This window comes from Pseudophryne corroboree, chromosome 5 (assembly GCF_028390025.1).
Source record: "Pseudophryne corroboree isolate aPseCor3 chromosome 5, aPseCor3.hap2, whole genome shotgun sequence".
Lineage (NCBI taxonomy): Eukaryota > Metazoa > Chordata > Amphibia > Anura > Myobatrachidae > Pseudophryne > Pseudophryne corroboree.
Window position 1 is genome coordinate 252,169,849 of NC_086448.1, and position 27,859 is coordinate 252,197,707.

General features: G+C 45.3%; 1 protein-coding gene across 9 annotated transcripts in view; it reads right to left on the reverse strand.

The window, feature by feature from the left end:
- Window positions 1–27,859, reverse strand: part of NEK10 (NIMA related kinase 10) — an 831,700-nt gene that overhangs the window by 158,690 nt on the left and 645,151 nt on the right. For 5 of the 9 annotated variants that reach the window (XM_063922250.1, XM_063922255.1, XM_063922251.1 and 2 more), the window contains 2 exons: window positions 8,286–8,438; window positions 2,528–2,579 (listed from right to left, as the gene is read on the reverse strand). The exons of 1 other annotated variant lie outside the window; for it this stretch is intronic. In XM_063922250.1, the coding sequence (XP_063778320.1) occupies window positions 2,528–2,579; window positions 8,286–8,438 (205 nt within the window). Of the gene's footprint in view, window positions 1–2,527; window positions 2,580–8,285; window positions 8,459–27,859 lie in introns of those variants that run through there. 3 more of the 9 variants (XM_063922254.1, XM_063922256.1, XM_063922260.1) reach the window with 3 other exon arrangements.

Sequence of the window (27,859 nt, forward strand, 5' to 3'; positions counted from 1 at the left end):
TGGGACTTTATTAAAAAATAACTTAAAGGATGAAGGAGCCTTTTTAACACCAAATTTTATTTCCTGAGAAATATGATACCTAACACAAATGCTTACTAGCCCTTAGTTATAGAATATTTCCACTGACCAACCCCTTACCCTTGTGGAACTTTGAGAAATACACAATGAAACATTTTTTTCCTGGGGCTTTTCAGTTTCTGTACATTAAATTATTATTTTTATTTTAGATTTACCAGTTTAAGAAGGTTATGTGGGTATGAGAGAGAGGACTGCAAGCTACATACTGTCACACCCCATAGGATATACATATTTTTATTTTAGCAAACTCACAGTGTTCAAGCCAACACCAGAAGCTTACATATCGAAGACTATAGCCTGCTAACAAATGCTGCAATACTAGAGGCAAATTGTGAGTGTCTACATGGGTCTTCATCTACACTACAGGCCAGAAATCAAGTTAGACAGTTTCTGAGCAGTGCAAGGGAGTCAAGAATTGTCATTGACAGCTTCATTTTAATGGAAAGTTTATCATGTGACTTGCCAGACCGCACAGGTCATATATTGAAGGTCTGCAATCATTTTTTTCCTCCCTGTTGGCCTCATTAGAACGAATAATTATAACAAATAAAAGACATGAAGAAGAGAAGACATCTGTGGCTGCTACCCACAACCTCATTTCAGGGCTTTGCCTGTAAATAAATATAGATTGCAGTCATAGACGTAAAAGTAATGGTTGGCATGAGAAATTACTCATTACTTGACAGTATTTAAGTGTATATTATTGGTTAGTTAAATGATCCTTTAAATTCTAGACCTTGACCAATTTATAACATCATATGTCTTCCTTCATGTCATTTTTTTCCACCATACTATATACTTGAATCATTCGTTGACACATTGAAAATCAACATGAAGTGTTGCAGTGGAAATCAATAGTTTCCAATCACAAGTGTGTGTGTGTGGTAGTAAACCTGACAATACAAGGAGTTACTGCAGTTCTTATAACTCCAAGTATAGATATCTGTAATTAACTATTCTGGTAAATAATGTTAACACATTAGAAAAAAAGGAAATGTAATATACTTGTCTATAACTTAAAGTCTTCATTTAGGCATTTTTAGACCGATGTTGAGCAAAATACAATATTAGTAACAATACTTGGTAATGGGGATAATTGCCTCAATGTGTTTTAAACTAGCAAATGACAAAGTATGTAGTTGTAAACTAGGTGATGAAGCAGATCCGGCTCAGCCTAGCGAGCTTATGCTTAAATTCAATTATATTATTGTTTTAAAGGTTCTTCTTCTTATTATTATTATTTATTTCTGTTTTAGGAACTCTGTTCAGCAGCAGAGCAAAATAAATACAAATAGTGTTTATTTCAGACGTTAGTTGTTGGGGGGAAAACACATTCTGTAGTGGCACTACAATAGGTATGTTTAACATCATCAATGTTTTTCTTTTGATGATAATGTTTTACCATTTGATGGCAGCTGCCATCAAATGATGTAAAAGTGATGGGCCTTTGATGTTACTGTAACATACAGTTGAATTAAGCTGTTTAACATTGAAAATGACCATGGGTCATAATTATGCATAGGAAAAAAAATGTTGTGCTTGTTTAAACTATCGCAATGATTTTTCCATTGATTTCTTTTAAAGTGTTGGTTAGTTAGCCGTAAATTACCATCGATACAAAAAGTTGGATGGTGGATGCCCAGCCATCATTTGATGGTGGGATTATGATGTTCATTCCTACTCTGTAATAGTGCCAACAGTTACTAAATATGAGAGATCTTTAACTCAGGGGGCCTAATTCAGAGTTGATCGCAGCAGCAAATTTGTTAGCAGTTGGACAAAACCATGTGCACTGCAGAGGGGGCAGATATAACGTGCAGAGAGTTAGATTTGTGTGGGGTGTGTTCAAACTTAAATCTAAATTGCAGTGTAAAAATAAAGCAGTATTTACCCTGCACAGAAATAAAATAACCCACCTAAATCTTTCTCACTCTGCAAATGTTATATCTGCCACACCTGCAGTGCACATGGTTTTGCCCAACTGCTAACAAATTTGCTGGTGCAAACAACTCTGAATTACCCCCAGGGTACAGTATTCCATGCTGCACTCAGGACTCACAAGGTCCAAAGCAAACAATCTCAAATGCCTGTTCAACTTGTGGCTCTCCAGTCCTAGCTGCGTGACGTTACTAAGTGATATGTACATCATATCGCTCAGTGTGTACGGTCGGCCAACGACTGCCCTGCCCGTTAGGTGGGAAACACTAGGCGACTTCGCTCATAGAGTACGTCGCCTAGTGTGTACCTACCTTTGCATACAGGAGGAACAGGAGAGGAAGAAATATCCCATCTCTACTTCTCTCATGTTTTTAGTTCATGGTGGGTGGTTAGTGCCAGTGACCAGGGTTATATGGTAGTATAAGGGAGATGGTATGGGCCAGAAGGCAAGGTGGATTAGAGCCACCTGAGATGAGGTTCTGGGCTCATAGTAGTGATGGCCTATACATACCTTGATTGCGATATTTCTTCTCCAGAAGCACTGACACTTCGTTTTAATGTATCTGAAAATGTATATTTGCAATGTTAATAAAGTTCATTTATTTATAATAAGAATTTACTTACCGATAATTCTATTTCTCGGAGTCCGTAGTGGATGCTGGGGTTCCTGAAAGGACCATGGGGAATAGCGGCTCCGCAGGAGACAGGGCACAAAAGTAAAGCTTTCCGATCAGGTGGTGTGCACTGGCTCCTCCCCCTATGACCCTCCTCCAAGCCAGTTAGGTACTGTGCCCGGACGAGCGTACACAATAAGGGAGGAATTTTGAATCCCGGGTAAGACTCATACCAGCCACACCAATCACACCGTACAACTTGTGATCTAAACCCAGTTAACAGTATGATAACAGCGGAGCCTCTGAAAAGATGGCTCACAACAATAATAACCAGATTTTTGTAACTATTTACAAGTATTGCAGATAATCCGCACTTGGGATGGGCGCCCAGCATCCACTACGGACTCCGAGAAATAGAATTATCGGTAAGTAAATTCTTATTTTCTCTATCGTCCTAGTGGATGCTGGGGTTCCTGAAAGGACCATGGGGATTATACCAAAGCTCCCAAACGGGCGGGAGAGTGCGGATGACTCTGCAGCACCGAATGAGAGAACTCCAGGTCCTCCTTAGCCAGGGTATCAAATTTGTAGAATTTAGCAAACGTGTTTGCCCCTGACCAAGTAGCTGCTCGGCAAAGTTGTAAAGCCGAGACCCCTCGGGCAGCCGCCCAAGATGAGCCCACCTTCCTTGTGGAATGGGCATTTACATATTTTGGCTGTGGCAGGCCTGCCACAGAATGTGCAAGCTGAATTGTATTACACATCCAACTAGCAATAGTCTGCTTAGCAGCAAGAGCACCCAGTTTGTTGGGTGCATACAGGATAACAGCAAGTCAGTTTTCCTGACTCCAGCCGTCCTGGAACATATTTTCAGGGCCCTGACAACATCTAGCAACTTGGAGTCCTCCAAGTCCCTAGTAGGTGCAAGGCACCACAATAAGCTGGTTCAGGTGAAACACTGACACCACCTTAGGGAGAGAACTGGGGACGAGTCCGCAGCTCTGCCCTGTCCGAATGGACAAACAGATATGGGCTTTTTTGAGAAAAAAACACCAATTTGACACTCGCCTGGTCCAGGCCAGGGCCAAGAGCATGGTCACTTTTCATGTGAGATGCTTCAAATCCACAGATTTGACTGGTTTTAAACCAATGTGATTTGAGGAATCCCAGAACTACGTTGAGATCCCACAGTGCCACTGGAGGCACAAAAGGGGGTTGTATATGCAATACTCCCTTGACAAACTTCTGGACTTCAGGAACTGAAGCCAATTCTTTCTGGAAGAAAATCGACAGGGCCGAAATTTGAACCTTAATGGACCCCAATTTGAGGCCCATAGACACTCCTGTTTGCAGGAAATGCAGGAAACGACCGAGTTGAAATTTCTTTGTGGGGCCTTCCTGGCCTCACACCACGCAACATATTTTCGCCACATGTGGTGATAATGTTGTGCGGTCACCTCCTTTCTGGCTTTGACCAGGGTAGGAATGACCTCTTCCGGAATGCCTTTTTCCCTTAGGATCCGGCTTTCCACCGCCATGCCGACAAACGCAGCTGCGGTAAGTCTTGGAACAGACATGGTACTTGCTGAAGCAAGTCCCTTCTTAGCGGCAGAGGCCATAAGACCTCTGTAAGCATCTCTTGAAGTTCCGGGTACCAAGTCCTTCTTGGCCAATCCGGAGCCATGAGTATAGTTCTTACTCCTCTACGTCTTATAATTCTCAGCACCTTAGGTATGAGAAGCAGAGGAGGGAACACATACACCGACTGGTACACCCACGGTGTTACCAGAACGTCCACAGCTATTGCCTGAGGGTCTCTTGACCTGGCGCAATACCTGTCCCGTTTTTTGTTCAGACGGGACGCCATCATGTCCACCTTTGGTATTTCCCAACGGTTTACAATCATGTGGAAAAAACTTCCCGATGAAGTTTCCACTCTCCCGGGTGGAGGTCGTGCCTGCTGAGGAAGTCTGCTTCCCAGTTTCCATTCCCGGGATGAAACACTGCTGACAGTGCTATCACATGATTTTCCGCCCAGCGAAAAGTCCTTGCAGTTTTTGCCATTGCCCTCCTGCTTCTTGTGTCGCCCTGTCTGTTTACGTGGGCGACTGCCGTGATGTTTTTCCCACTGGATCAATACCGGCTGACCTTGAAGCAGAGGTCTTGCTAAGCTTAGAGCATTATAACTTTACCCTTAGCTCCAGTATATTTATGTGGAGAAAAGTCTCCAGACTTGATCACACTCCCTGGAAATTTTTTCCTTGTGTGACTGCTCCCCAGCCTCTCGGGCTGGGCTCCGTGGTCACCAGCATCCAATCCTGAATGCCGAATCTGCGGCCCTCTAGAAGATGAGCACTCTATAACCACCACAGGAGAGACACCCTTGTCCTTGGATATAGGGTTATCCGCTGATGCATCTGAAGATGCGATCCGGACCATTTGTCCAGCAGATCCCACTGAAAAGTTCTTGCGTGAAATCTGCCGAATGGAATTGCTTCGTAGGAAGCCACCATTTTTACCAGGACCCTTGTGCAATGATGCACTGTTATTAGGAGGTTCCTGACTAACTCGGATAACTCCCTGGCTTTCTCTTCAGGGAGAAACACCTTTTTCTGGACTGTGTCCAGAATCATCCCTAGGCACAGCAGACGTGTCGTCGGGATCAGCTGCGATTTTGGAATATTTAGAATCCACCCGTGCTGTTGTAGCAGTATCCGAGATAGTGCTACTCCGACCTCCAACTGTTCCCTGAACTATGCCCTTATCAGGAGATCGTCCAAGTAAGGGATAATTAAGACGCCTTTTCTTCGAAGAAGAATCATCATTTCGGCCATTACCTTGGTAAAGACCCGGGGTGCCGTGGACAATCCAAACGGCAGCGTCTGAAACTGATAGTGACAGTTCTGCACCACGAACCTGAGGTACCCTTAGTGAGAAGGGCAAATTTGGGACATAGAGGTAAGCATCCCTGATGTCCCGGGACACTATATAGTCCCCTTCTTCCTGGTTCGTTATCACTGTTCTGAGTGACTCCATCTTGATTTGAACCTTTGTAAGTGTTCAAAAAAAAATGTTTAGAAAAAGTCTCACCTAGCCTTCTGGCTTCAGTACCACAATATAGTGTGGAATAATACCCCTTTTCTTGTAGTAGGAGGGGTAATTTAATTATCACCTGCTGGGAATACAGCTTGTGAATTTTTCCCATACTGCCTCCTTGTCGGAGGGAGACCTTGGTAAAGCAGACTTCAGGAGCCTGCGAAGGGGAAACGTCTCGACATTCCAATCTGTACCCCTGGGATACTACTTGTAGGATCCAGGGGTCCTGTACGGTCTCAGCGCCATGCTGAGAACTTGTCAGAAGCGGTGGAACGCTTCTGTTCCTGGGAATGGGCTGCCTGCTGCAGTCTTCTTCCCTTTCCTCTATCCCTGGGCAGATATGATCTTATAGGGACGAGAGGACTGAGGCTGAAAAGACGGTGTCTTTTTCTGCAGAGATGTGACTTAGGGTAAAGAACGGTGGATTTTCCAGCAGTTGCCGTGGCCACCAGGTCCGATGGACCGACCCCAAATAACTCCTCTTCCTTTATACGGCAATACACCTTTGTGCCGTTTGGAATCTGCATCACCTGACCACTGTCGTGTCCATAACATCTTCTGGCAGTTATGGACATCGCATTTACTCCTGATGCCAGAGTGCAAATATCCCTCTGTGCATCTCGCATATATAGAAATGCATCCTTTAAATGCTCTATAGTCAATAAAATACTGTCCCTGTCAAGGGTATCAATATTTTTAGTCAGGGAATCCGACCAAGCCACCCCAGCTCTGCACATCCAGGCTGAGGCGATCGCTGGTCGCAGTATAACACCAGTATGTGTGTATATACTATTTTATGATATTTTCCAGCCTCCTGTCAGCTGGTCCTTGAGGACGGCCCTATCTATAGACGGTACCGCCACTTGTTTTGATAAGCGTGTGAGCGCCTTATCCACCTTAAGGGGTGTTTCCCAACGCGCCCTAACTTCTGGCGGGAAAGGGTATACCGCCCATAATTTTCTATCGGGGGGAACCCACGCATCATCACACACTTTATTTAATTTATCTGATTCAGGAAAAACTATGGTAGTTTTTTCACATCCCACATAATACCCTCTTTTGTGGTACTTGTAGTATCAGAAATATGTAACACCTCCTTCATTGCCTTTAACGTGTGGCCCTAATAAGGAATACGTTTGTTTATTCACCGTCGACACTGGATTCAGTGTCCCTGTCTGTGTCTGTGTCGACCGACTAAAGTAAACGGGCGTTTTAAAACCCCTGACGGTGTTTTTGAGACGTCTGGACCGGTACTAATTGTTTGTCGGCCGTCTCATGTCGTCAACCGACCTTGCAGCGTGTTGACATTATCACGTAATTTCCTAAATAAGCCATCCATTCCGGTGTCGACTCCCTAGAGAGTGACATCACCATTACAGGCAATTGCTCCGCCTCCTCACCAACATCGTCCTCCTACATGTCGACACACACGTACCGACACACAGCACACACACAGGGGATGCTCTGATAGAGGACAGGACCCACTAGCCCTTTGGAGAGACAGAGGGAGAGTTTGCCAGCACACACCAAAAACGCTATAATTATATAGGGACAACCTCATATAAGTGTTTTCCCTTATAGCATCTTAATATATATAAGCATATCGCCAAATTAGTGCCCCCCCTCTCTGTTTTAACCCTGTTTCTGTAGTGCAGTGCAGGGAAGAGCCTGGGAGCCTTCCCTCCAGCCTTTCTGTGAGGGAAAATGGCGCTGTGTGCTGAGGAGATAGGCCCCGCCCCTTTTTCGGCGGCCTCGTCTCCCGCTCTTAACGGATTCTGGCAGGGGTTAAATATCTCCATATAGCCTCCGGAGGCTATATGTGAGGTATTTTTAGCCAAAATAGGTATTCATTTGCCTCCCAGGGCGCCCCCCTCCCAGCGCCCTGCACCCTCAGTGACTGCCGTGTGAAGTGTGCTGAGAGGAAAATGGCGCACAGCTGCAGTGCTGTGCGCTACCTTTAGAAGACTGAGGAGTCTTCTGCCGCCGATTCTGGACCTCTTCTTACTTCAGCATCTGCAAGGGGGCCGGCGGCAAGGCTCCGGTGACCATCCAGGCTGTACCTGTGATCGTCCCTCTGGAGCTGATGTCCAGTAGCCAAGAAGCCAATCCATCCTGCACGCAGGTGAGTTCACTTCTTCTCCCCTAAGTCCCTCGTTGCAGTGATCCTGTTGCCAGCAGGACTCACTGTAAAATAAAAAACCTAAGCTAAACTTTTCTAAGCAGCTCTTTAGGAGAGCCACCTAGATTGCACCCTTCTCGGCCGGGCACAAAAATCTAACTGGCTTGGAGGAGGGTCATAGGGGGAGGAGCCAGTGCACACCACCTGATCGGAAAGCTTTACTTTTGTGCCCTGTCTCCTGCGGAGCCGCTATTCCCCATGGTCCTTTCAGGAACCCCAGCATCCACTAGGACGATAGAGAAATATATATATATATATATATATATACACACACACACACACACACACACACACACACACACACACACACTAATTATATGACAGACAGCATGCTGAGCCAGCTTTCACAATGAGAAATCTTTCATAAATGGATACAATACTTCTATACAATACTGTACTGTAGGTCATTTGTGCATGTGGCCTTGTATGGTTCTTCATCCTATATTCTGTACAATATAATATTCTGAATTGTCTATCTCTGCTCTCCCTGTACAGTACATCTTTGATGCTCAGCGTATCTGTCTGCTGCATTCCTGTTCCATGAAGGCCATTACTTGTGTTAAACGGAATATTTAGTACACATTAAAAGAGAATTTTATGTTCAGCCACATATGACAAGTGACTGTCCTTCTTTTCAGTTTGCAAACTAATCTTTTAAAAAATGGAGCGATTTCAATGTTGTATTTTTTCTTCAATCAGTTTCTGTCACACAGTAAATCATAGGCTATTTACAGGTAATGAAAGTATTTCAAGTGTCCAGGTACGATGCATTTCTTAGTAATCTAATGATACAGAGGGAACCATAAATTCCAATATTTATCAAGTTATTTCATTATTTTACTGAAGATTTACAGTACAGTATATATGCTGTAAAGTTACAAAGTAATTTTTGGCTTTTAAGATATTTATTTGTATTATATGTATGATGAGTCAATGTACATATATGGAGAATGCAATGTGACAGCTTTTCACAGAGAAATGCAGAATTCCCAGTTGAGTTATTTGACTTTGCCCATGTCAGTGACCTTCTTACTGTATATTGAGATGACGGGGGAAGTTTCTTTAGAAGCTTGAAGCAATGTCTGCCATATGACCTATTTACAGTAGTGATAGAAATCTCATCACATAAAAAGCATGTTTTTCACTTTTTTGTGTCTTTTTTGAACATCTGGCTCAAAGATTCAGGTGTATATTTACTAAAGTGCAGGTTTTCAAATGTGGAGATTTTGCCCATAGCAACCAATCAGATCTGGCTATTATCTACTAAAAGGTACTAGATATGAGATAAGCAGAAGTCGGTTGGTTGCTATGGACAACATCCCCGAATTTGAAAATCTGTACTGTAGTAAACATACCCCTCAGTTTCTACCGGAAATACATATGTGGCCTGATTCTGAGCTGGGTGTCGATGCCAGCATCAGTAGGCTGATGTTGTAACTCCGAGCATGCATCCCGACTGTCAGCGCTCAGAGATGCAACACAGAATTGCATGCAGGGTATGTGGATATTAATGAGGGCTCCTGGGAGATAACAGGGGAGTGGCTGAGCCAACGTGGGCATGTTTGTAGGAGGGTCACTGAAAGCAGCTGAATCTAAAGACGCACATTTAGGAGGCTATACTCAGATGGAGAAACTGCACCTGCCATAGATGGCACACTGATGGAGTGTCTAAAGAACGCTCTGAGATTGAGATGCATGATCTCCAGACTCTGCAAGTGAGCATCTCAGTATTAAGAAACATGTTGGCACATTTACTTTTACAGAACTGATTCAAATGTATTTAATTGCTATCTCACTTTGAGTGCTCACACGGGATATATATATATATATATATATATATGGTAGTAGCTGCACTCTGCCCTATAGTGCTCACTATGGACCTGCTTCTGAGTCACACGTAATGTGAACGCAACTCCAGACTCCCTCTGCTTTTTAAGTGCATCCCTCTGTTTTTTAAGTGCATCCAAGCCTGGGTGTTTTCGCTGCTTGGGCTGCACTACGTGCAGCCACATGCAGCCGGGTGATTCATTTCATCACCCCTACTCAGGCAAACGGTATAAAATATACCATCGTGTTACATGCACAACTAAATTTGTGGTCTACCTCTTGAGTTGCCCCCTGCGGGTTACATTATGTGGGAAAGACTAAATGCATGTTTAAAGAAAGGATGGCTGGACATCGAGCCTCCATTAGAGCAGCGCTTGTTGCTGGTCATAGTGACCAGCCAGTTGCTCGTCATTTTGCCAATGCTCGCCACTCTTTGGCAGTATTGAAACATTGCATTATTGATCATATCTCACCATTGACCCGCGGGGGTAACAGGGGGTTACTTTTAGTTAAAGCTGAAGCCAAGTGGATTTTCAAACTTGATACCTTGTCCCCAAAGGGGTTAAACGAACAATCAGGTTTATCATGTTTCCTGTAGTCGCATTCTTCCTCACCTTAGCATTTTTATACACTGCTGTTATCCTCTGTGTTCTCTTTCCATAAGTTGTAACATGTAATAGATCTCTGTTACCATTGCACATTAATAGTTGCATTTTTGTAACATCTGTTAATCCCTTGCCACTTTTATGTCTGTGTGCATCCAAGCAGTGTGTGTGGAACATTTTCCCCCCGCTGCTTACCGGTTGGGTTATTATGGGAATTTGTTAAATATTAAGTATATGTCAATGGTTAATTGTCTTATTAATTATCTAGATATGATGATGCCTATTTTTCCAACAGCTAATGCATGTATTTTATTCACTTTTTTACTCTTGTGTATTTTATGTTCACTAATTAATTGTATTCACTGCACAGGTGGGTTCCCTCCGTGACGCCGAGTTTCGTCGACCCGTGATGACGTCACTTTTTACTGAGCATGGCGGGCGGACCTATGGCGCCATGGACGGCTGAGGGGTATTTAGGTAAGTTGTTTATTGTCATTCTGTTATCCTGATGAAAATGTTTGATTGAAAACATTGAAACGTCGATATAAGTCAGACAGTGTCCTGTCTTCTTTTCTTTGGAGCCGTGAGTGCCGCCTACAGAATATTTGTTACATATAGGTGATTGCATGATCACCATCGGAGGGCACCGGCACTATACAAGTTTATATATATTGCATTGAGGAGTGCCGAGAACAGACTTTGTGTATTCTACATACACATTTCCGTGCAGGAACTGTGTTGTATATTGCGGGCACCCCACAGCAAATTCTATTTCATCACCTGGATCCTATCACTCTCACCGTGGGTGTTTGTTCACTTCACTTGCTATATGCTGCTGGTTGTAGTACATCTTAGAGATTGATAATGACTACACATATGGACTCAGATTTGGATGCATTGATAGCAGCAATTGATATTTCCCAGGGGGAAACATTTAGTTACTCTGAAACAGATGCCACCAACATCCGTTTTAAAGAGAATCTTACGGCGACTGGAGGATGCCTAGATAATTTACATCTGTACCGGGATGTACTTAAACTTAAGCGGAAGGAACAGGACTTTTTTTTACCACGGGGTAACCTTATCCGACTATCACAGGGAGGGTAAGATACCCCGTGGATTTCGCATTAAGAATATACCCACGATTGGGCGTTTTAATGCTGCATTCTGTAAAAAATGGATCCTTATTTTAAATAAATGTTCATATGATTTAATTCTTTTGGTGATCGAAGAGGTAACCAGAGAGCTCAGCAATATACGTACCCAAATTGAAACGTTTGAAAACAATCATAAAGCAACTTTGGTAGCCGATTCTTCCAACAATTGGCTGGAAAAAATGTCTTTGGACATTGACAAGTATCGCAAAGATCTGATCCAATATAAAAGGGACAAACTTGACAAAGTAAACAATGATTATGCCAAGAAATTGGTATATCCTTGGATTTCTGGTACATCCACGCACCGTAGACCACCTAGGCGAAAACCATATAACCGCTACAATACGGCACAATTTGATACTGAGTCATCAACTGAGGGGGGTGCTTCCACCAGTGACATAGAACACCACACCACAACCTCAGGACGGCCCCCTTTAGGGGTACTCACCCGGGCCCAGTTAGCCGACCCAGACGGCAGATCACGCGGCGGGGGGGCCAAGGGAAAAGGTCGCAACGCAAAGCGGCGTCCATACTCCAAACGGAAATAATTTTTAATCTTTCCGACCGAATGTATTCGCCTATTGAAAATAAGATACTATCTATGGGTCTCAATTCTGTCCCCACCAATAAATTGGATCCATTTGAATGGAAAGTTGAGCAGTTCAAACTTGGACGATAATTACGCTTAAAGGAACATTTTAACACATCCAACGTGGCTACATTGCCAGACCTGCCAGTAATTCTTAAGAAAAAGTCCAAATTTGACCCTTTATCCCACAACCAAGCGATCAAAATGTACTGTAACACTGTTGACCATCAGGTCGCTTTAGATATTCAACACCATGATACTGGACATTCCAATCTCACAAAACCAGAGTGGGATGCTCTTACCAATCTTTCTCGATATGATGATGTGGTGATCCGCCCGGCGGATAAGGGCGGTGCCATCGTCATTCAGAATATAATTGATTATGTCCAAGCCTTAAATCAACATCTGGATGATAAATCTACATACAGAAAATTGAAGTCTGACCCTACCAAGCCATTTAAGGAAGAATTGGATAAACTCCTAAAGTCTGCGGTCGTTGAGAACAAACTCTCACAATCTACATATGAAGCCCTTATTACACCGTTTCCCATTGTTACAATACTTTATTCTCTTCCTAAAATCCACAAAGACAGTCACAATCCACCACCTAGACCTATTATTTCTGCTAGAGTTTCCCTTTTTCAGGCTATTTCTGTTTACCTTGATTATTTTTTACAGCCATGTATTCAATCTAAGAAAACTTACCTGAAGGATATCACTACTTTGCTTAATTCATTGTCTGAGATTGATAATGTACCTTCCAATTGTCTTCTGGTCACGATAGATGTAAACAATTTGTACACCTGCATTCCTCATAATGAGGGTATATAAGCTGTGCGCTCCCTAATTACCGACAATTACATCTACCGTGGTCCAGACATTGAAATATTTCTTCAATTGTTACAACTATCTCTTGAACGGAATTATTTTCTTTTAAATAATGAATTTTTTTTACAGCTCCGTGGTTGCTCAATGGGTAGCAATGTTTCACCTTCTTTTGCTAATGCATTTATGTTCCAGGTGGAAGATGCATTATTCTTCTCTTCCACGCATATCAGTTCTCACATTATGGCATATTACAGATACATAGATGACCTGCTCCTCTTTTGGACAGGACCACGTGATCTATTGGAAAATTTGTTGATCACCCATAATGCATCATCATCCCCTATTAAGTTCAGTTTCCACATCAATTCAAAAATGGTGGATTTTTTGGATGTGCATATTGAGGTCATCAATAATAAAATCACTACAGATCTCTATGTTAAATCTACTGATAGGAATAATAATAAGAATTTACTTACCGATAATTCTATTTCTCGTAGTCCGTAGTGGATGCTGGGGACTCCGTCAGGACCATGGGGAATAGCGGCTCCGCAGGAGACAGGGCACAAAAATAAAGCTTTAGGATTAGGTGGTGTGTACTGGCTCCTCCCCCTATGACCCTCCTCCAAGCCTCAGTTAGGATACTGTGCCCGGACGAGCGTACACAATAAGGAAGGATATTGAATCCCGGGTAAGACTCATACCAGCCACACCAATCACACCGTATAACTTGTGATCTGAACCCAGTTAACAGTATGACAAATGTAGGAGCCTCTGAACAGACGGCTCACAACAATAACAACCCGAATTTGTTTGTAACAATAACTATGTACAAGTATTGCAGACAATCCGCACTTGGGATGGGCGCCCAGCATCCACTACGGACTACGAGAAATAGAATTATCGGTAAGTAAATTCTTATTTTCTCTAACGTCCTAAGTGGATGCTGGGGACTCCGTCAGGACCATGGGGATTATACCAAAGCTCCCAAACGGGCGGGAGAGTGCGGATGACTCTGCAGCACCGAATGAGAGAACTCAAGGTCCTCCTCAGCCAGGGTATCAAATTTGTAGAATTTTGCAAACGTGTTTGCCCCTGACCAAGTAGCAGCTCGGCAGAGTTGTAATGCCGAGACCCCCTGGGCAGCCGCCCAGGATGAGCCCACTTTCCTTGTGGAATGGGCCTTGACAGATTTAGGTTGTGGCAAGCCTGCCACAGAATGTGCAAGTTGAATTGTGCTACAAATCCAACGAGCAATCGTCTGCTTAGAAGCAGGAGCACCCATCTTGTTGGGTGCATACAATATAAACAGTGAGTCAGACTTTCTGACTCCCGCCGTTCTTGAAATATATATTTTCAATGCCCGGACCACGTCCAACAACTTGGAATCCTCCAAATCGTTTGTAGCCGCAGGCACCACAATAGGCTGGTTCAGGTGAAACGCTGACACCACCTTAGGCAGAAAATGAGGACGCGTCCGCAGTTCTGCCCTGTCCGTATGGAAAATCAGATATGGGCTCTTATATGATAAAGCCGCCAATTCTGATACTCTCCTGGCTGAAGCCAGGGCCAGTAGCATGGTTACTTTCCATGTAAGATACTTCAACTCCACCGATTTGAGCGGCTCAAACCAATGGGATTTGAGAAAATCCAAGACTACATTAAGATCCCACGGTGCCACTGGGGGCACAACCGGGGGCTGTATATGTAGTACTCCTTTTACAAAAGTCTGGACTTCAGGAACTGAAGCCAATTCTTTCTGGAAGAAAATCGACAGGGCCGAAATTTGAACCTTAATGGACCCCAATTTGAGGCCCATAGACAATCCTGTTTGCAGGAAATGTAGGAATCGACCCAGTTGAAATTCCTCCGTGGGGGCCTTCCTGGCCTCACACCACGCAACATTTTTCCTCCAAATGCGGTGATAATGTTGTGCAGTCACCTCCTTCCTGGCTTTTACCAGTGTAGGAATGACCTCTTCCGGAATGCCTTTTTCCCTTAGAATTCGGCGTTCAACCGCCATGCCGTCAAACGCAGCCGCGGTAAGTCTTGGAATAGACACGGTCCCTGCTGAAGCAGGTCCCGTCTTAGAGGTAGAGGCCACGGATCCTCCGTGAGCATCTCTTGAAGTTCCGGGTACCAAGTTCTTCTTGGCCAATCCGGAGCCACTAGTATCGTTCTTACTCCCTTTTGCCGTATAATTCTCAGTACTTTTGGTATGAGAGGCAGAGGAGGGAACACATACACTGACTGGAACACCCACGGTGTTACCAGAGCGTCCACAGCTATTGCCTGAGGGTCTCTTGACCTGGCGCAATACCTGTCCAGTTTTTTGTTGAGGCGGGACGCCATCATATCCACCATTGGTTTTTCCCAACGGTTCACAATCATGTGGAAGACTTCTGGATGAAGTCCCCACTCTCCCGGGTGTAGATCGTGTCTGCTGAGGAAGTCTGCTTCCCAGTTGTCCACTCCCGGAATGAATACTGCTGACAGTGCTATCACATGATCTTCCGCCCAGCGAAGAATCCTTGCAGCTTCTGCCATTGCTGTCCTGCTTCTTGTGCCGCCCTGTCTGTTTACGTGGGCGACTGCCGTGATGTTGTCCGACTGGATCAACACCGGCTGACCCTGAAGCAGGGGTTTTGCCAGACTTAGAGCATTGTAAATCGCTCTTAGCTCCAGTATATTTATGTGAAGAGACATCTCCAGGCTTGACCATACTCCCTGGAAGTTTCTTCCCTGTGTGACCGCTCCCCAGCCTCTCAGACTGGCATCCGTGGTCACCAGGACCCAGTCCTGTATGCCGAATCTGCGGCCCTCTAACAGATGAGCACTCTGCAACCACCACAGAAGAGACACCCTTGTCCGTGGCGATAAGGTTATCCGCTGATGCATCTGCAGATGTGATCCGGACCATTTGTCCAGCAGATCCCACTGAAAAGTTTGTGCGTGGAATCTGCCGAATGGAATCGCTTCGTAAGAAGCCACCATCTTTCCCAGGACTCTTGTGCATTGATGCACAGACACTTTCCCTGGTTTTAGGAGGTTCCTGACAAGCTCGGATAACTCCCTGGCCTTCTCCTCCGGAAGAAACACCTTTTTCTGAACCGTGTCCAGAATCATTCCCAGGAACAGCAGACATGTCGTCGGGGTCAACTGAGATTTTGGAAAATTCAGAATCCACCCGTGTTGTTGCAGCACTAGTCGGGTTAGTGCTACTCCGTCCTCCAGCTGTTCTCTGGACCTTGCCCTTATCAGGAGATCGTCCAAGTAAGGGATAATTAATACGCCTCTTCTTCGCAGAAGAATCATAATTTCGGCCATTACCTTGGTAAAGACCCGAGGTGCCGTGGACAATCCAAACGGCAGCGTCTGAAACTGATAATGACAGTTTTGCACCACGAACCTGAGGTACCCTTGATGTGAAGGGCAAATTGGGACATGCAGGTAAGCATCCTTTATGTCCAGGGACACCATAAAGTCCCCTTCTTCCAGATTCGCTATCACTGCTCTGAGTGACTCCATCTTGAACTTGAATTTTTGTATGTACAGGTTCAAAGATTTCAGATTTAGAATAGGTCTTACCGAGCCGTCCGGCTTCGGTACCACAAATAGCGTGGAGTAATACCCCTTTCCCTGTTGTAGGAGGGGTACCTTGACTATCACCTGCTGAGAAAACAGCTTGTGAATGGCTTCCAATACCGTCGCCCTGTCTGAGGGAGACGTTGGCAAAGCAGACTTTAGGAACCTGCGAGGGGGAGACTTCTCGAATTCCAACCTGTAACCCTGAGATACTACCTGCAGGATCCAGGGGTCCACCTGTGAGCAAGCCCACTGTGCGCTGAAATTCTTGAGTCGACCCCCCACCGCTCCTGAGTCCGCTTGTAAGGCCCCAGCGTCATGCTGAGGGCTTTGCAGAACCCTGAGAGGGCTTCTGTTCCTGGGCAGGGGCTGCTTGCTGCCCTCTCTTACCCCTTCCTCTGCCCCGAGGCAGATATGACTGTCCTTTTGTCCGCTTGTTCTTATAGGACCGAAAGGACTGCGGCTGAAAAGACGGTGTCTTTTTCTGTTGGGAGGGGGTCTGAGGTAAAAAGGTGGATTTTCCGGCAGTTGCCGTGGCCACCAGATCCGATAGACCGACGCCAAATAATTCCTCCCCTTTATACGGCAATACTTCCATATGTCGTTTGGAATCCGCATCACCTGACCACTGTCGCGTCCATAAACTCCTTCTGGCAGATATGGACATCGCATTTACTCTCGATGCCAGAGTGCAAATATCTCTCTGAGCATCTCGCATATAAAGGAAAGCATCCTTTAATTGCTCTATAGTCAATAAAATACTGTCCCTATCCAGGGTATCAATATTTTCAGTCAGGGAATCCAACCAGACGACCCCAGCACTGCACATCCAGGCTGAGGCGATGGCTGGTCGCAGTATAACACCAGTATGTGTGTATATACTTTTTAGGGTAGTTTCCAGTCTCCTATCAGCTGGATCCCTGAGGGCGGCCGTATCAGGAGACGGTAACGCCACTTGTTTTGATAAGCGTGTGAGCGCCTTATCCACCCTAGGGGGTGTTTCCCAGCGCGCCCTAACCTCTGGCGGGAAAGGGTATAATGCTAATAACTTTTTTGAAATTAGCACTTTTCTATCTGGGTTAACCCACGCTTCATCACATACATCATTTAATTCCTCTGATTCAGGAAAAAATAAGATTTTACTTACCGATAAATCTATTTCTCGTAGTCCGTAGTGGATGCTGGGGACTCCGTCAGGACCATGGGGATATAGCGGCTCCGCAGGAGACAGGGCACAATAATAAAAGCTTTAGGATCAGGTGGTGTGCACTGGCTCCTCCCCCCATGACCCTCCTCCAAGCCTCAGTTAGGATACTGTGCCCGGACGAGCGTGCATAATAAGGAAGGATATTGAATCCCGGGTAAGACTCATACCAGCCACACCAATCACACCGTACAACCTGTGATCTGAACCCAGTTAACAGTATGATAACAACGAAGGAGCCTCTGAAAAGATGGCTCACAACAAGAATAACCCGATTTTTGTAACAATAACTATGTACAAGTATTGCAGACAATCCGCACTTGGGATGGGCGCCCAGCATCCACTACGGACTACGAGAAATAGATTTATCGGTAAGTAAAATCTTATTTTCTCTGACGTCCTAGTGGATGCTGGGGACTCCGTCAGGACCATGGGGATTATACCAAAGCTCCCAAACGGGCGGGAGAGTGCGGATGACCCTGCAGCACCGAATGAGAGAACTCCATGTCCTCCTCAGCCAGGGTATCAAATTTGTAGAATTTAGCAAATGTGTTTTCCCCTGACCAAGTAACTGCTCGGCAAAGTTGTAAAGCCGAGACCCCTCGGGCAGTCGCCCAAGATGAGCCCCCTTCCTTTTGGAATGGGCTTTTACCGATTTTGGCTGTGGCAGGCCTGCCACAGAATGTGTAAACTGAATTGTATTACAAATCCAGCGAGCAATCGTCTGCTTAGAAGCAGGAGCACCCATCTTGTTGGGTGCATACAGGCTAAACAGCGAGTCAGATTTTCTGACTCCAGCCTTTCTGGAAACATATTTTTCAGGGCCCTGACAACGTCAAGTAACTTGGAGTCCTCCAAGTCCCTAGTACCCGCAGGTACCACAATAGGTTGGTTCATGTGAAAAACAGAAAACACCTTAAGGAGAAATTGAGGACGAGTCCTCAATTCTGCCCTGTCAGAATGAAAAATTAAGTAAGGGCTTTATATATGATAAAGCCGCCAATTCTGACACACGCCTGGCTGAAGCCAGGGCTAATAGCATCGTCACCTTCCATGTGAGATATTTTAAGTCCACAGTGGTGAGTGGTTCAAACCAATGTGACTTTAGGAAACTCAAAACAACATTGAGATCCCAAGGTGCCACTGGGGCACAAAAGGAGGCTGTATATGCAGTACCCCTTTTACAAACATCTGAACGTCAGGCACTAAAGCCAGTTCTTTCTGGAAGAAATTCGACAGGGCCGAAATTTGAACCTTAATGGACCCTAATTTTAGGCCCATAGACAGTCCTGTTTTCAGGAAATGTAGGAAACGACCCAGTTGGAATTCCTCTGTAGGGGCCTTCTTGGCCCCACACCACGCAACATATCTTCGCCAAATGCGGTGAAAATGTTTTGCGGTTACATCCTTCCTGTCTTCGACCAGGGTAGGGATGACTTCATCTGGAATGCCCTTTCAGGATCCGGCGTTCAACCGCCATGCCGTCAAACGCGGCCGCGGTAAGTCTTGGAACAGACAAGGCCCCTGCTGGAGCAGGTCCTTTCTTAAAGGTAGAGGCCACGGGTCTTCCGTGAACATCTCTTGAAGTTTCGGGTACCAAGTCCTTCTTGGCCAATCCGGAACCACGAGTATCATTCTTACTCATCTCCCTCTTATGATTCTCAGTACTTTTTGTATGAGAGGCATAGGAGGGAACACATACTCTGACTGGTACATCCACAGTGTTACCAGAGCGTCCACCGCTATTGCCTGAGGGTCCCTTGACCTGGCGCAATATCTAGTTTTTTGTTCAGGCGGGACGCCATCATGTCCACCTTTGGTTTTTCACAACGGTTTACAATCATGTGGAAGACTTCCCGATGAAGTCCCAACTCTCCCGGGTGGAGGTCATGCCTGCTGAGGAAGTCTGCTTCCCAGTTTTCCACTCCCGGAATGAACACTGCTGAGAGTGTTATCACATGATTTTTCGCCCAGCGAAGAATCCTTGCAGTTTCTGCCATTTCCCTCCTGCTTCTTGTGCCGCCCTGTCTGTTTACGTGGGCGACTGCCGTGATGTTGTCCCACTGGATCAATACCGGCTGACCTTGAAGCAGAGGTCTTGCTAAGCTTAGAGCATTGTAAATTGCCCTTAGCTCCAGTATATTTATGTGGAGAGAAGTCTCCAGACTCGATCACACTCTCTGGAAAATTTTTTCCTTGTGTGACTGCTCCCCAGCCACTCAGGCTGGCATCCGTGGTCACCAGGACCCAGTCCTGAATGCCGAATCTGCGGCCCTTTCATAGATGAGCACTCTGCAGCCACCGCAGAAGAAACACCCTTGTCCTTGGAGACAGGGTTATCCGCTGATGCATCTGAAGATGCGATCCGGACCATTTTTCCAGCAGATCCCACGTAAAGGTTCTTGCGTGAAATCTACCGAATGGGATCGCTTTGTAAGAAACCACCATTTTTCACAGGATCCTTGTGCAATGATGCACTGATACTTTTCCTGGTTTTAGGAGGTTCCTGACTAGCTCGGATAACTCCCTGGCTTTCTTCTCCGGGAGAAAACATCCTTTTCTGGACTGTGTCCAGAATCATCCCTAGGAACAGTAGACGTGTCGTCGGAAAAAACTGCGATTTTGGAATATTTAGAATCCACTTGTGCTGTCGTAGAACTACTTAAGATAGTGCTACTCCGACCTCCAACTGTTCTCTGGACCTTGCCCTTATCAGGAAAGCGTCCATATTTCTTTTAAGAAGAATCATCATTTCGGCCATTACCTTGGTAAAGACCCGGGGTGCCGTGGACAATCCTAACGGCAGCGTCTGAACTGATAGTGACAGTTCTGTACCACGAACCTGAGGTACCCTTGGTGAGAAGGGCAAATTTGGACATGTAGGTAAGCGTCCCTGATATCCAGTGACACCATATCGTCCCCTTCTTCCTGGTTCGCTATCACTGCTCTGAGTGACTCCATCTTGATTTGAACGCTTGTATGTAAGTGTTCAAATATTTCAGATCTCACCTAGCCGTCTGGCTTCAGTACCACAATATAGTGTGGAATAATACCCCTTCCCTTGTTGTAGAAGGGGTACTTTGATTATCACCTGCTGGGAATACAGCCTGTGAATTGTTCCCAATACTGCCTCCCTGTCGGAGGGAGACGTTGGTAAAGCAGACTTCAGGAACTTGTGAGGGGGAGACGTCTCGAATTTCCAATGTACACCTGGGATACTACGTGTAGGATCCAGGAGTCCACTTGTGAGTGAGCCCACTGCGTGCTGAAACTCTTGAGATGACCCCCTACCGCACCTGAGTCCGCTTGTACGGCCCCAGCGTCATGCTGCGGACTTGGCAGAAGCTGTGGAGGGCTTCTGTTCCTGGGAATGGGCTGCCTGCTGCAGTCTTCTTCCCTTTCCTCTACCCCTGGGCAGATATGACTGGCCCTTTTGCCCGCCTGCCCTTATGGGGACGAAAGGACTGAGACTGAAAAGACTGTGTCCTTTTCTGCTGAGATGTGACTTGGGGTAACAAAAGGTGGATTTTTCAGCTGTTGCCATGGCCACCAGGTCCGATGGACCGCCCCTTTATACGGCAATACTTCCATGTGCCGTCTGGAATCTGCATCACCTGACCACTGTCGTCTGGCAGATATGGACATCACATTTACTCTTGATGCCAGAATGCAAATATCCCTCTGCGCATCTCGCATATATAGAAATGCATCCTTAAAATGCTCTATAGTCAATAAAATCTTGTCCCTGTCAAGGGTATCAATATTTTCAGTCAGGAAATCCGACCAAGCCCCCTCAGCGCTGCACATCCAGGCTGAGGCGATTGCTGGTCGTAGTATAACACCAGTATATGTGTATATACTTTTAGGATATTTTTCAGCTTCCTATCAGCTGGCTCCTTGAGGGCTGCCGTATCTGGAGACGGTAACGCCACTTGTTTTTATAAGCGTGTGAGCGCCTTATTCACCCTAAGGTGTGTTTCCCAACTCGCCCTAACTTCTGGCGGGAAAGGGTATACCGCCAATAATTTTCTATCGGAGGAAACCCACGTATCATCACACACTTCATTTAATTTATCTGATTCAGGAAAAACTACAAGTAGTTTATTCACACCCTACATAATACCCTTATTTGTGGTACTTGTAGTATCAGAAATATGTAACACCTCCTTCATTGCCCTTAACATGAAACGTGTGGCCCTAAAGGAAAATACGTTTGTTTCTTCACCGTCGACACTGGAGTCAGTGTCCGTGTCTGTGTCGACCGACTGAGGTAAATGGGCGTTTTTACAAGCCCCTGACGGTGTCTGAGACGCCTGGACAGGTACTAGTTTGTTTGCCGGCCGTCTCATGTCGTCAACCGACCTTGCAGCGTGTTGACATTATCACGTAATTCCTAAATAAGCCATCCATTCCAGTGTCGACTCCCTAGAGAGTGACATCACCAATACAGGCAATTTGCTCCGCCTCCTCACCAACATCGTCCTCCTACATGTCGACACACACGTACCGACACACAGCACACACACAGGGAATGCTCTGACAGAGGACAGGACCCCACTAGCCCTTTGGGGAGACAGAGGGAGAGTTTGCCAGCACACACCAAAAACGCTATAATTATACAGGGACAACCCCTTATACAAGTGTTTTCCCTTATAGCATTTTTATATATGTAATCATATCGCCAAATAAGTGCCCCCCCTCTCTGTTTTAACCCTGTTTCTGTAGTGCAGTGCAGGGGAGAGCCTGGGAGCCTTCCTCACAGCAGAGCTGAGCAGGAAAATGGCGCCGTGTGCTGAGGAGAATAGGCCCCGCCCCCTTTTCGGCGGGCTCTTCTCCCGGAGTTTGTGAGATCTGGCAGGGGTTAAATACATCCATATAGCCTCAAGGGCTATATGTGATGTATTTTAGCCATAAAAAGGTATTATACATTGCTGCCCAGGGCGCCCCCCCCAGCGCCCTGCACCCTCAGTGACAGTTGGTGACTGTTGGTGAAGTGTGCTGACAACAATGGCGCACAGCTGCAGTGCTGTGCGCTACCTTATGAAGACTGAAAGTCTTCTGCCGCCTGTTTCTGGACCTCTGGACCTCTTCAACTTCGGCATCTGCAAGGGGGGTCGGCGGCACGGCTCCGGGACGAACCCCAGGGTGAGACCTGTGTTCCGACTCCCTCTGGAGCTAATGGTGTCCAGTAGCCTAAGAAGCAAATCCATCCTGCACGCAGGTGAGTTTTCTTCTCTCCCCTAAGTCCCTCGTAGCAGTGAGCCTGTTGCCAGCAGGACTCACTGAAAATAAAAAACCTAACTTAAACTTTTATTCTAAGCAGCTCAGGAGAGCCACCTAGATTGCACCCTTCTCGTCGGGCACAAAAATCTAACTGAGGCTTGGAGGAGGGTCATGGGGGGAGGAGCCAGTGCACACCACCTGATCCTAAAGCTTTTATTATTGTGCCCTGTCTCCTGCGGAGCCGCTATATCCCCATGGTCCTGACGGAGTCCCCAGCATCCACTAGGACGTCAGAGAAACTACAGGTAGTTTTTTCACCCCCCACATAATACCCCTTTTTGTGGTACTTGCAGTATCAGAGATATGCAAAGCCTCCTTCATTGCCGTGATCATATAACGTGTGGCCCTACTTGAAAATACGTTTGTTTCATCACCGTCGACACTAGATTCAGTGTCTGTGTCTGGGTCTGTGTCGACCGACTGAGGTAAAGGGCGCTTTACAGCCCCTGACGGTGTCTGAGACGCCTGGGCAGGTACTAACTGGTTTGCCGGCCGTCTCATGTCGTCAACTGATTTTTGTAATGTGCTGACATTATCACGTAATTCCATAAACAAAGCCATCCATTCCGGTGTCGACTCCCTGGGGGGTGACATCACCATTATCGGCAATTGCTCTGCCTCCACACCAACATCGTCCTCATACATGTCGACACACACGTACCGACACACAGCAGACACACAGGGAATGCTCTTATCGAAGACAGGACCCCACTAGCCCTTTGGGGAGACAGAGGGAGAGTTTGCCAGCACACACCCAAGCGCTATAATATATATGGGAACAACCTTATATAAGTGTTGTTCCTTATAGCAGCTTAAATATATCAAAATATCGCCAAAAAATGCCCCCCCTCTCTGTTTTACCCTGTTTCTGTAGTGCAGTGCAGGGGAGAGTCCTGGGAGCCTTCCTCACAGCGGAGCTGAGCAGGAAAATGGCGCTGTGTGCTGAGGAGAATAAGCCCCGCCCCCTATTTCGGCTTTTCTCCCGGAGTTTTAGATATCTGGCATGGGTTAAATACATACATATAGCCTCAATGGCTATATGTGATGTATTCTTTTGCCATAAAGGTATTAAATATTGCTGCCCAGGGCGCCCCCAGCAGCGCCCTGCACCCTCCGTGACCGCTTGGTGTGAAGTGTGTGACAACAATGGCGCACAGCTGCAGTGCTGTGCGCTACCTTCATGAAGACTGAAGAGCCTTCTGCCGCCTGTTTCCGGACCTTCAATCTTCAGCATCTGTAAGGGGGGTCGGCGGCGCGGCTCCGGGACGAACCCCAGGGTGAGACCTGTGTTCCGACTCCCTCTGGAGCTAATGGTGTCCAGTAGCCTAAGAATCCAATCCATCCTGCACGCAAGTGAGTTGAAATTCTCTCCCCTAAGTCCCTCGATGCAGTGAGCCTGTTGCCAGCAGGACTCACTGAAAATAAAAAACCTAAAAACTTTTTCTAAGCAGCTCTTTAGGAGAGCCACCTAGATTGCACCCTGCTCGGACGGGCACAAAAACCTAACTGAGGCTTGGAGGAGGGTCCTAGGGGGAGGAGCCAGTACACACCACCTAATCCTAAAGCTTTATTTTTGTGCCCTGTCTCCTGCGGAGCCGCTATTCCCCATGGTCCTGACGGAGTCCCCAGCATCCACTTAGGACGTTAGAGAAATCTTGCTAGCATCAAGCCACCACCCAACCCCACTACGTAGGGGTCTCCCTTACTCACAAATGCTTAGAATTAGGCGGATTGTGAGTGATGAAACTAAATTAATAACAAGACTAGACACTCTGATCTCCAAATTCATCACTAGGGGTTATGCAGCTGCTGATTTAGAAGTTCTTAAACAGAAAGTTCTTAAAATTCCCCGTTCAGTTACATTGAATACAGCTGGTAAAAAAATACAAGATAATAAGATGATTTGGGTTAATAAATTTAATACCCACAGTAATTCTATTAGAAAAATTTCCAACAGATTCTGGCCCATTATACAGGCCGATAAGAACCTCACATCTTTATCCAATACCAGACTTATGCCTGCCTACAAACGTGGAAAAAACCTCAGGGACCATTTGGTTAAAACCAATATACAATTCCCTAGCATCAAACATGTCAATACTACTGTTTTTTTAAGTGCATCCAAGCCTGGGTGTTTTCAGCTGCTTGGGCTGCACTACGTGCAGCCACATGCAGCCTGGTGATTCATTTCATCACCCCTACTCAGGCAAATGGTATAAAATATACCATCGTGTTACATGCACAACTAAATTTGTGGTCTTCCTCTTGAGTTGCCCCTGCGGGTTACATTATGTGGGAAAGACTGAATGCATGTTTAAAGAAAGGATGGCTGGACATCGAGCCTCCATTAGAGCAGCGCTTGTTGCTGGTCATAGTGACCAGCCAGTTGCTCGTCATTTTGCCAATGCTCGCCACTCTTTGGCAGTATTGAAACATCGCATTATTGATCATATCCCACCATTGACCCGCGGGGCTAACAGGGGGTTACTTTTAGTTAAAGCTGAAGCCAAGTGGATTTTCAAACTCGATACCTTGTCCCCAAAGGGGTTAAACGAACAATCAGGTTTATCATGTTTCCTGAAGTCGCATTCTTCTTCACCTTAGCATTTTTCTACACTTCTGCTATCCTCTGTGTTCTCTTTCCATAAGTTGTAACATGTAATAGATCTGTTACCATTGCACATTAATAGTTACATTTTTGTAACATCTGTTAATCCCTTGCCACTTTTATGTCTGTGTGCATCCAAGCAGTGTGTGTGGAACATTTCCCCCCCGCTGCTTACCGGTTGGGTTATTATGGGAATTTGTTAAATATTAAGTATATGTCAATGATTAATTGTCTTATTAATTATCTAGATATGATGATGCCTATTTTTCCAACAGCTAATGCATGTATTTTATTCACTTTTTTACTCTTGTGTATTTTATGTTCACTAATTAATTGTATTCACTGCACAGGTGGGTTCCCTCCGTGATGCAGAGTTTCGTCGACCCGTGATGACGTCACTTTTTACTGAGAGTGGCGGGCGGACCTCTGGCGCCATGGACGGCTGAGGGGTATTTAGGTAAGTTGTTTATTGTCATTCTGTTATCCTGATGAAAATGTTTGATTGAAAACATTGAAACGTCGATATAAGTCAGACAGTGTCCTGTCTTCTTTTCTTTGGAGCCGTGAGTGCCGCCTACAGAATATTTGTTATATATATAAATATATATATATATTTATATGGTAGTAGCTGCGCTCTGCCCTATAGTGCTCACTATGGGCCTGCTTCTGAGTCACACGTAATGTGAACGCAACTCCAGACTCCCTCTGCTAAGAAAATGCAAATACACTGCTACACATGTTCTACAATACGCATCTATGCAATCGCACTGCTCCCACTCCTCATCTTTATCATTGGCACTTACTCCTACCATATGCTTGATGCAGTAGATCCATCTGATGCATACTGTACATACAACTCAGAACATCACTTAACTATGTCTACACTCCCATGACACTCCAATAAAAAGGTTCTCTTGGATGGGTTTGCTTTGTTGCCGCTTAGTTGCTAGTTGCTACCTAGAAATACCCAGGTAAGATATAGACTGGGGCTGATTTGGATGCATCTGTGATTGATTTTCCGTGTAGCTGTATCTTTGTGCTTTCTCTTATATTCAAATGTGACAATCTGCCTTGGTGTGTTGGAAGTCCATGCGACTCAATGCGCATACATCCGGGTACACAGCTGTCATCATTAGTATCTGACTCTCTGCGAGCCCCATGCTTGGAGAAACTGTCTTGAGAAAGCTTAAGAGCAAAACGCGTGTCGACATTATGCCGCGCAGCACCAATCCCACCTGTTTTACTGTTAATGACAGAGCCGTTTAACTGTATTATCATCTGCAATAATATAACAAATCCACCACTGGCTGTGTTTAGTTTTGTGCCAATAAAATGCAAAAGAATGTATCAATATAATCCACAGAACAGAGAACTAACAAGACATTAACAGATCTACAGCGCTGCATAACACAGTAGAATGTTACAAATGTTATAAAAAAATATTGTTAAAGTAATCCCCATATAAGGGAGAGCCTATTAAAATATTAAGGTTTAGATAAACAGTACTTTTCCTGGCAATCTGTTCATAACAACACTAGCACTATTCCAGCACTGTTATCGGGTTCTTTAGAAGATCATGGGGGTAATTCCAAGTTGATCGCAGCAGGACATTTTTTAGCAATTGGACAAAACCATGTGCACTGCAGGGGAGGCAGATATAACATTTGCAGAGAGAGTTAGATTTGGGTGGGTTATTTTGTTTCTGTGCAGGGTAAATACTGGCTGCTTTATTTTCACACTGCAATTTAGATTGCAGATTGAACTCACCCCACCCAAATCTAACTCTCTCTGCACATGTTATATCTGCCTCCCCTGCAGTGCACATGGTTTTGCCCAATTGCTAACAAAGTTCCTGCTGCGATCAACTCAGAATCACCCCCCATGTTTACTATATGAATGCAACTGAAGAATACTGAAGGATAAAACCTTTGGAAATCAAGTAGTGCAGTAATATGGTTATTACCTAAGGGGTACTAAAATACTGTACTGCTTGATATAACAAACACCAGATACTTATTGCTAAACCGAAAAAGAACATAATCCTATACTAAAATATAGATTAACAGTCAGGCATTTTATTAATATGTATAGATACACTTATAAAATACATCATTATTTGGGTTAAGAGGGAAAACTAAAATAATCCAGTGCAGGGATATATTCTCTCTGGGTCATGGATTATTTAAGCAATACATGAAGCTGGAATGAGATGTACTGTATATTAAGAAATTCACAAAAAAAAAGAAGCTGGCATTATTGAAGAGTGTGATA